Source organism: Cydia pomonella, chromosome 12, assembly GCF_033807575.1.
Source record: "Cydia pomonella isolate Wapato2018A chromosome 12, ilCydPomo1, whole genome shotgun sequence".
In the NCBI taxonomy this organism is placed as follows: domain Eukaryota; kingdom Metazoa; phylum Arthropoda; class Insecta; order Lepidoptera; family Tortricidae; genus Cydia; species Cydia pomonella.
In genome coordinates, this window is record NC_084714.1 from 15,918,986 (window position 1) to 15,929,394 (window position 10,409).

General features: G+C 38.9%; 2 protein-coding genes and 1 non-coding gene across 3 annotated transcripts; 1 reads left to right on the plus strand and 2 right to left on the minus strand.

Annotated features, from left to right (window-relative positions):
- Positions 1–4,369: 4,369 nt before the first annotated feature.
- Trnan-guu (transfer RNA asparagine (anticodon GUU)) lies at positions 4,370–4,443 on the minus strand. The gene has a single exon. It is a non-coding gene; the product is annotated as a tRNA-Asn (tRNA).
- A 227-nt stretch (positions 4,444–4,670) lies between these two features.
- Positions 4,671–5,931, plus strand: LOC133523720 (mitochondrial carrier homolog 2-like). The gene has a single exon (XM_061859406.1). It carries the CDS (start codon positions 4,761–4,763, stop codon positions 5,646–5,648), a length of 888 nt encoding a protein of 295 aa, XP_061715390.1. The 5' UTR covers positions 4,671–4,760; the 3' UTR covers positions 5,649–5,931.
- On the minus strand, positions 5,927–10,369 carry LOC133523718 (U3 small nucleolar RNA-associated protein 6 homolog). The gene is made up of 8 exons (XM_061859401.1): positions 10,043–10,369; positions 9,635–9,947; positions 9,203–9,394; positions 8,547–8,747; positions 7,753–7,854; positions 6,820–7,026; positions 6,445–6,630; positions 5,927–6,347 (listed from the first exon to the last, which is right to left on the minus strand). The coding sequence occupies exons 1-8, from the start codon at positions 10,132–10,134 to the stop codon at positions 5,937–5,939; spliced, it is 1,704 nt and encodes a 567-aa protein (XP_061715385.1). The 5' UTR covers positions 10,135–10,369; the 3' UTR covers positions 5,927–5,936.
- Between the last annotated feature and the right edge of the window lie 40 nt (positions 10,370–10,409).

The window sequence follows — 10,409 nt, forward strand, 5'->3', positions numbered from 1 at the left end:
AACTTAGAAAGCTAAGGGTCCTTGGGGATCTGTGCTTACGTCGACTTTTTACACCTGGGCCCCTTGGTTCCTCGCCCCTTCACATTTCCTCCTTTTCCCTTTGAAGATCAGATCGCACATCATGCATGCATACGTAAGTTCACATTGAATCTACAAATTTTAATAACTATCAATTTCACTCGAACTCAAATTTTCTTAAGCAGGATTAGTGAACGAACGTCATTAATTTTTTAAGTGGCTTCAAAAATCGAATCAAAAGCATTCTGGCCTCGAATGTCCAATTCCCCGTACGTCCAGTCTCCGTATGTCCATTGCCCCGAACGTCCAGTCCCCGAATGTCCATTGCCCTGAACGTCCAGTCCCCGTATGTCTAATGCCCCAAAGGTCCAGTCCTCGTATGTCCATTGCCCTGAACGTCCAGTCCCCGTATGTCTAATGCCCCCAAAGGCCCAGTCCTCGTATGTCCATTGCCTCGAACGTCCAGTCCCCGTACGTCCAAATACACGAACGTCCTATTCATAAGGTTCCGCCCGTAGGCCAATTAGAGTAAGGGATCTGCAAATCCCTACCCGTTACCCTAATTAACCCTACGATCGCTGATTTATTTGCCATTATACAACTTTGTCACAGTGACAGTAGTATGAGATTTCTTATGGCTGTCATACTAACGTTAACTACATTTCTAAGTGTCGCCCCATGAGTAAGACTGACACCGACAAGGCCAGAGTCGAAACGCGAGTGCAAGACATTCATCATGGAATTCGTGGATTTAGATTTTTTTTTTATACTACGTCGGTGGCAAACAAGCATACGGCCCGCTTGATGGTAAGCAGTATCCGTAGCCTATGTACGCCTGCAACTCCAGAGGAGTTACATGCGCGTTTCCGACCCTAACCCCCTCCCACCCCTCGTTGAGCTCTGGCAACCTTACTCACCGGCAGGAACACAACACTATGAGTAGGGTCTAGTGTTATTTGGCTGCGATTTTCTGTAAGGTGGAGGTACTTCCCCAGTTGGGCTCTGCTCTAGATCTGGAATGACATCCGCCGTGCTGTGCCCTACCACACAGAGCGAGATGACATTCACAATGCCCATACCTCTCTTGTGGACGTAGTTTAAGGACGTACCCGGGTCCAATCCAGGTCCAGATAAAGTGAAAAGTAAAAGTAAGTTATGTTATATTCATAATAAAGGTCCTCTGGGATCCTCAGATATTGATTTTCATCTCAATCTGAGCTTAAATGCCGAAATTCAAAATGGCGTGCGTTATCTACAAATTTGACCTCAGAATCACAATGAAGGTCCACTCGGATCCTTAGATATTGATTTTCATCTCAATCTGAGCTTAAATGCCGAAATTCAAAATGGCGTGCGTTTTCTACAAATTTGATCTCAGAATCACAATGAAGGTCCACTCGGATCCTTAGATATTGATTTTCATCTCAATCTGAGCTTAAATGCCGAAATTCAAAATGGCGTGCGTTTTCTACAAATTTGATCTCAGAATCATAATAAAGGTCCTTTGGGATCCTCAGATATCGATTTTCATCTTAATCTGACTTAAATGCCCAAATCCAAGATGGCGGGCGATCATTCAAATTGAGTGACCGGTTTATATTGGGGTATCCGATCGCGTGGCAAGATACTTTTTCTCAAACTTGTAATGAAATGTTAACATAACGGGTTCAAATAAATTGTAGAATCACAATTAGAAACGTCAATGTCATTGCTATTTTCTGTTGTTACATTATTAACCACAGAGTTTATGAAATAATGATTGAAACATTCTGCAATTTTTTGTGGGTCTTCAATGTGGTTATTGTCTACGATAAGTTTTTCCACAGATCTACTATGGAAGTCGGGAGTGGTATAGTTTTTTATTATGTTCCAAACGGCTTTGCACTTATTGCTATACTTATGAATATATTTCAAATTTTCAGCCCTCTGATGAGTCAAAATACATTTTTTTAAGAGACGAGAGTATTGCGTGTATTGTAATTTCCTACATTTTGTATGTCTACTTAGTAAATATAGTTGCCTTTTTTTACGGCACGATTTTCGCAATGCCGAAGTTAATTTTTGACTACATCGATTTGTAATTTTCACACGAGTTATAGGAAAGCATAGATTGAAAAAGAGAAGAAAGACGTAATAAAATTTATTGAATGCCTGTGTCGCATCATTTTCATTAAAAACATCATCAAATCTTAAGCATGTCAGGCAATTCATAAACTTTAATTGATTATCACGATGAAAATCTCTTTTCGTCTCGTACCACCATTTTAGTGGGGGTAGGACCCGCTTTTGTACAGGCACTTGACATAGTTGTGCTGTATGGTCGGAAAGACCTAGATCGTGTATTTTTACAGTGGAGTCGTGAATACTAGTGGCTATATTATCTATACAGGTCTTAGAATAGGCAGTAATTCTTGTAGGTACATTAACAGTTAATTTTAAACCATAGTTGTCTAATATTTGTACAAACTCTTTAGATATCAACGATTGTTTCATAACGTCAATGTTAAAATCTCCACATAATAAATATTTCCTCCTTTTATTTTTACAAACAATTTTAAGCATTTCATCAAGTTTATGAAAGAAGGTGGATGATGATGATGACGGAGTTCTATTTGTGTGTAATATGATCCTAGCTAAACTATACGTGAAAAGTAATCCCATATTGTTTCCAGTGTTTGTTGGAACGACTAGCACATCATTTATCCGCACAATAAGGCATATTTCTTTTATTAAAGATATAATTTTAATACTTCTTAATACGACTGTGACAACGGGCCGCCATTTGCGAACTAAATAGCTCCGCGGCACAAAGTTGACGCCCCGCCCGCTTCGGCACAATAGGTATGTGTGGGGTCATTTTGCAGAGCTAGTTCGTCATCTATGTTTATTATCAATCGCTGTCATTCAATAACAAGGCAACAACTTTATCCCAAACGACTATACCTACTTTTAATGTCGTCAAATACTAATGTAAATGTTTGTACAAAACACCGGTGTGAAGTTAGCAGCCGCCGATAACCCAACCAAATTAAGATGTCAAAATTTTAAACGTAAAAAATGTCGTAGAGAACCAGTAAAAGAGCACCTGATGCATGTAATTACAAAGTAAACAGACCAAACAGGACTAAAATATGGACATTCAAGGAATTGGATATTCGAGGCAATGTACATTGGGGGAATTGGACGTTCGAGATATATGGACATTCAAGGAATTGGACGTTCGAGGCATATGGACATTCAAGGAATTGGACGTTCGAGGCATATGGACATTCAAGGAATTGGACGTTCGAAGCATATGGACATTCAAGGAATTGGACATTCGAGGCAATGTACATTGGGGGAATTGGACGTTCGAGGCATATGGACATTCAAGGAATTGGACATTCGAGGCCAGAATCGAAGAACATGTTGTGCCGACCCCACGTAACGTGGGATAAGGGCAGGAGGAAGAAGAAGAAGAAGATTAATTATTTATTTTAAGGAGTACCAACAACTACAAACACATGCAGATTTAGACAACAATACGAATACATACCTATACATGGTACACAATCCGGGTAATTAATTACTTTTTGAAGTCGGTGCTAAACCAAGAATTTTGTTGCCAATCAGAAAAAAATAATACGAGTAGTTAGTTGGTTGGGCTTGTGCAAGAACTTAGTACACTATAGGTACATATCTTTTTTAGGCAAGTAAGTACAGCGTTATTCGTTATCTAAAATGTTGGTTTGGCACCGACTTCAAAAACTAAGTAATTAGCCGAATGGTTACTAATTTTCTTATTATTAGGTATTAATTACTTTTTGGCAGAAATTTGCTTTACAACAGGATAGGGACATTAGGGACTAGACAAGGATATGAATGGGGGTATACTTGTAAAAAAATATTTTGTGTTTTTCAGTGGGCTGATATTTGAAGGCAGGTCCCTTTTAAAAAAAATGAACGAAATTAAGTTGTTTGGGTTATATGGAGCGTGCATGAACTGTAGGAGGCAGCACAGGAGCTGTCTGATTTTTGGCGCGAGGCGTAAATGTGATGTTCATTGTTCCGATGTAGCCCACAATATGGCAGAACCTACTATGCTCAAGAAAACACGTGACGTGTAAATGTACATGTTTATGGATCCGATTCAGGCCACAAGATGGCAGACCCTCCAACGAGCACGGTCCCTATAGTTTTTTTATCTTTTTTATTTTGGTTCAGGGTTCACAAAATCATATCATATCACAATAATCACATCTGTCATAAAAATGTCATCAAGGTTGTGTGCATTTAAGAGGTTTAAAAAAAAAACATTGTTCCAAAAAATATGCATCGGCTAGCAAAAGGTAAAATAAAAGCAAAAATAAACCGCCCCCGGGTGGGCTCGAACCACCAACCTTTCGGTTAACAGCCGAACGCGCTAACCAATTGCGCCACGGAGGCGTTGTGCAAGATGGCGAAATTAGTGCTGGCGTTTTATTTATATATTTATAGATGTGTATTTGCCTTATTTTGTTATGTTTCATAATAACAACTAATAAAATATATTTCATAAATATTAATTCGGAAACAAGACGAATATAAACAAAAATTAGACAAAACAATAATTATTAATTTTAACTCGTGAGTGATGGCCTTTATTTGCTGATAAGGAGGATAAGATAACAAAGGCTGGCAACATCAGAAATCCGTGACAAGTGTGAAATCTGTAGTTTTTGGTCGGTTTTGATTTCAGAAGTAGGTCGTGAAATTGTCAGGATATGGACGAAATTGAAAAAGAAAGAATAGCGGCCTTGCCGTCTCAATTGCTCGTTACAACAATATGCCACCCCATGGAATATGTGAAGGTCCTCATCCAACTAGGTTACGAACCTATGCCGCCTCGGCGGTCGACAACATTGTTCGGCCGCCCTGCCATGATATTACCTAACGGTTTCCAATACATCAAGTATATCAAAGCTTCGGATGGATTCTTTGGTTGTTACAGAGGCCTATCGGCAAGATTACTCGGCCTCATCGCTTCAAGTCAACTCACGTCAAAGGTAATACACGCAGTGGGGATTGACCTGCCAGAAATCAATGACCCCCCAAACATCATCACGGACGACGAGCCGAAGCTGGACGACTACATCAGGCTCGGGCGACGGGACATGATCTTGCACACCGCGTCCGTGGTAGTGTCGTATCCATTCCACGTTGTGTCTGTGCGGATGATGGCATCGTTCATTGGCAAAGAAGAACATTACAGCTCATTGATAGGCGCTATCGTGTCTATCTACAAGGACGACGGCATCCTTGGCTTCTTCCATGGGATTATACCTAAACTTCTTGGGGATTTGACCTGTGTAGCAGTCACGGGAGCATTAGCTTACTATGTAAACAAATACTTTGTGAAGACGAAGGACCTACGCTATTATACAGTGCCGTTGCTCACGTTTTTGACGAGCACATTGACATACCCTCTGGTAGTGGTGTCCACTTGCATGGCGGTTGCAAGCTCCAGTCTGCAGGCCGGCAACCCTCCGGCCATGCCCAAGTACCCCTCATGGCACACCTGCTGGAGGGACCTACTATTAAACAAGCAACACAAACGTGGGGCCTCCCTAATCTTTAGGTACTACATTGCTCCCATTGCAGCCATGCAGTAGTTACTCTTTAGACCTAAATATATTGCATTTATCTATCTATGTTTATTTGCTAAGTGTTATTCCACAATCACCAAAGTAGAGATTCGTCTTGTAGAAAGATTAATGTGTACAATGAATGTGTAAATAATTTAGTGAACGGTGTATATTGTGGATATTCTCGTTTTGCTAGATTGTTGAATAATGGTGTGGATATATTTAAATAAACATGTTGTTTCTCAACTGTATATAATTTAACTCGCTTTTGGGTTATATATTTAAATTTAAATAAAAGTCATAGAATGATTGGAGTTATTTTATTTTGGCTAAAGCTTGAGCTTTAATGAATTCATCTACTAATTCTTTTTTCAATGTTGCAACAGCTCTCCTGTAGATAGCTGGAGAGAATTGAGGACTGCCGAGAGATGATTCAAAGTTTATGTAATCCATCCAGACATCAACATTATCTTGCCCATGATGATGAGCCAAATATTCATAGTACTTTCTTATCAACTTGGCATTTGGTTTATCTTGAGATTTCTCTATCTCAATCATAACATATTGGACATCTTTTTGAAGAGGTGGAGTCATGATTAACTCTGCATATAACTCCCTGGCTGCCTTTAATCCGTTACAATCATACATTTTTTGCAGCAATTTTGGCTTGATAGTTAAGAGGACAGCTGTTTCACAATTTTGGAATTTCTTGTGTAAAGCCATAAGCTGGAAACAAATAAGAAAATCAGTTAAACATAGTAAAAGTTGTTACATACAACACAGAAACAATAATTCAAATTCAGTAAATATTTGTCAATCTTACAGTTTCTTTCTTTTCAATAACATCCAATGCACTATTCCATAGATAAATGGCATCATCTTGGTCCAATACTTTAGTAGCGTCCTTTAGAATAGACAACAATTTGTTTTCATTGTGTTTGTTTAGAAGAATCTTTTCTTTCCATACACTCTTTGCTCGAGGATTCCTCATTGTTGCTGTATCTAATATCTGAAATGATAATTCAAGTATAAGTGGATATTGTTGCTCTGAAAAACACAAATTTGTCCACACTTCAAAGCCATGTAATCAGCCCTCGCACAGTGCCATGTATAAAGCACATCAACAGCATACTACAAAGTTGTAATTTTGTGCCAGAAGTATATAAGCTACTTATTAGTACAACAGACAACAGCATACCTGTCCCAGCTCAACACTGCTCAGCGAATCTTCTAATTTTAACAACTCTATGCCAAACGCATAGATATCATCGGAGAGAAGTCCGTTGTCATGGCCAAACGTCCAAGCATCTTTAATAGCAGTCACTTTTTGATTTTCTGAACATACATTCTCATTTAGCTCGAGGAGTTCATAAATAAATTTACTGCATAATTTCTCATCTGGAAACTGCAAATACAATTTATATCAGTTGTTTCATTGATTCAAGTAAAAAATCCTCAAAAATTCATTTATGGAGACACCTGCCACATCCCCAAAACCAACTCTCAGTAGTATTATGATGATGATGCCAGTATACCAGAGCTAACAATTGAATTCTGAGGTTCATTGACATGGGCACTTGAAAGAAAACGTAAAATTGGGTGCCTACACTCATTTAAGTTTCTTAACACAAATTGTTAAGGTCTTGGTTGTAGGAAGCTCCTGGTATCAAACATGTTGATGTAACTCTATAGTCTTTCTGCTAACAAACATACTCAATACTCATACTCGAAACAAGTTTTTTAAATTAAAATAATGTGTGAAGATCATATAAGGTTCACATGACATATTCAATATATTAAAATCGAGTCACTCACATTCACGTTTTTAAGTCGAAAAATGCTCGACATGTTTCACTCTACCAAATGACCCGTACTCAGTGACTCAGTGTCGCCTCCCCTGCCGGCACTGGCGCCCGCGCCGAGTCATTGGGCGCGGAGGGCTGCAGTCTGCGCCGGTTCGCCAACGCAAGCTCCTGACGATACTTCTCGGTACGGAGTGAAACATGTAGTGTTTTTTGACTTAAAATACGTAGTGACCCGTTTTTCATATGTCTGTGTCTTACGAAAGTTTTGTTATTAAAAGGTTCATGACTTTACAATTACTGGAATAAGTAATCTATTGAAAACCAACCCTTTGTAGAGCCTCCTCATAAACACTGATACATCTAAGAAGATTTATTGGGAATTTTGAGTCTTCATCTACATATTCATCAATTTCCTCCCAGTGGCAACCCTGCAAATAAAAATTGCAATAAATATAATGCCTAAAATGAAATTATAAAATCTGTATTGCCATAGTTATTATCATATCACAGTGAATGCTGAATTATTAGAAAAGGAAGGAACTGTGCCATAAAAGCGCTGGTGGCCTAGCGGTAAGTGTGCAACTTGCAATCCGGAGGTTGTGGGTTCAAACCCCGGCTCGTACCAATGAGTTTTTCGGAACTTATGTATGAAATATCATTTTGATTACCAGTTACTTTTCGGTGAGGGAAAACATCGTGAGGAACCCCATGTGCAGAGCGTGCATGGAAGAAGAAGAAACAACAAAACATATTCTCCTAGACTGCAAACAGGTAGAAGTATACAGGAACAAATACCTAGGGACTCCGTGCACACTAGGAGAGGCAATTAGCAACCTGAAAACTTTGCTAGGCTTCGTGGAGGAGCTGGGGTGGTTAGAGTAGCGCTACCTCGTTTCACGCAAAATAGGCACAATGGTTGTCAATTTGCGGAAAATGCCCAGAAGCACTAACTAACATCGTGAGGAAACCGGACTAATCCCAATGAGGCCTAGTTTACCCTCTGGGTTGGAAGGTCAGATGGCAGTTGCTTTCGTAAAAACTAATGCCTACGCCAAATCTAATATCCTTAAATACATTCATTTGAACATAGATGAAGTGAAGGTGCTAGTAAAATGCTTACTTCTAACTCTTTAGATGCAATATAAGGCCAGACTTCCTTCTTATCATTATGACGCCAAATCTCTCTTTTAACTTCTTCAGTTATAGTTTCAGTATTTTGGAATTTCAGAGCCAAGTCACATAGCTTGAACAGGTAGGTGATATCATCAATACTCTTTGCACCATTTCTCCATACAACATCTGCCCTCTTTATTTGTTTTTCCTGCAAGAAATAGGAATAAAGTTTGTGATTACAGATTGCTTTCCTCCTATAAATTGTGCAATTTAATTGACTATGTTGAGACATATTGCGTAAGTAATGCTTATAAATTAAAAAAAAAAAAAAAAAGCATTATTGTAACATATTTTGCAGATGTTTTTGCTCTTACTGTATGGAATCAGCTATTTTGGACATCTTGGTGTCCCATAAGATACCTGCTTAACAAGGGCGTAGCTACCGCCGTATCTGCCGTATCAATTCTACGTGGCCCCCAACGTGTGTTTTTGTGAGAAATCTTTACCCTTCCTAAGGGCCCCCAAACAAATTTTTATATGGGGCCCCGCCAAGGTAGGCTATGCCACTGCTGCTTAATATGGCTACTTATTGGTTTATCTGGAACTCTTATAGATCTACTCATATCAATCTTATGAAGTTATCATGGAGGGAATAAGTATTACCTTCTCTTCATCATCTTCAGCTTTCAAAGCTAAAGCTACTTCAATTTTAAAGAGATCCAAGTAAAGCTCTTGTGCTTGCGGGTGTCTGTGGATGCCCTTCAGTAGAAAGTTCTTAGCGTTGTCCAGGTTGTCTTGCTCCTCGCTTTCCCACAGTGCTGCCATTTGCCACATCTTGGGCTTGTCGCCATGCATCTGTGTGTGCCACAAAATGCAATTTAAAACTATATATAAGGCAGCCTTTAGGAAGAAAAAAAAAACAGGTATCAAACCAGCTAGCTGACTAAGAATTTAACTTTACCCAGATCTGTATTCAATATGAACATGTGTCATTTTGAGACTGACAGGCTTACTGAGAAAAGTTATCATTTTTCATCAAGACCACTTCAAATGCCAGTTTAAAGGGGGTTGCTGTTTTCAGCATAGCATAATTACCTGCAGCATCTGTCCAATAATAGCTGATACAGCATAGTCAAAACCCACACTTCTACAAAATTTAATATACTGGAAGTATATTTCCAAATCATTCTGGAACCTGTAAATAAACTGTTTGAATACTTTATTCACACGCTTAGCTATGGCATACTCCAAGTCCTTCTTTTTTTCATTCAGTTTCATCTTCTTCCTTCTAATTGCGATGTCTTCTATCAAAGCAAGTTCGTATGCTATATAGTGCACGTAATCTTCTTTCTGCTTTACTCTGCGTTGTACTCGATATTCAAATTCTTTGCGTTTACGTGATATATCTCTGTGAAGATGAATAAATTAGTTCATGAGTAAAACGGACGTTGCTGGATATAACTTTATGTATTATTTTTTTTGTAAATAAAATACAACACAAACCTTATTTCGTCTTCGTCATATAAGCCCGTCCTTCGCATCTGCTCCAGCTCATTTATCATATCCTCAATACGTTGATTGACTTGCTCCGCCATGTTTTATAGTTTTATGAAAATATTGTTTCAGAAATACAACTTTAATCTAACGTTCTGAAAAGAGAATTAAGAAAACACAAGACAGCGTGATATTTTTAGGTTAGACCATTCAGTCAAACTGACATTAAACCGCAAGACAAGAGACAGCAGTCTTCTTTTTTTCATTGGTAACATTCATTGGACCTCTACAGCGGTGCATAGACATCGGATCCGATCTGCAGTCAAAATACCTGCGTTTTGCATACGGTGCATGTAAGTTAAGGTGCAGAGGGCCT

Excerpts from the sequence above, each read along its gene's own strand:
- LOC133523720 (XM_061859406.1), top strand. The coding sequence starts at position 4,761 with ATGGACGAAATTGAAAAAGAAAGAATAGCGGCCTTGCCGTCTCAATTG.
- LOC133523718 (XM_061859401.1), bottom strand. The coding sequence starts at position 10,134 with ATGGCGGAGCAAGTCAATCAACGTATTGAGGATATGATAAATGAGCTG. Across the intron at positions 9,948-10,042 it reads TATGACGAAGACGAAATAAG|AGATATATCACGTAAACGCA; the intron begins GTTTGTGTTGTA and ends TCATCTTCACAG. Across the intron at positions 9,395-9,634 it reads TTATTGGACAGATGCTGCAG|ATGCATGGCGACAAGCCCAA; the intron begins GTAATTATGCTA and ends TGGCACACACAG.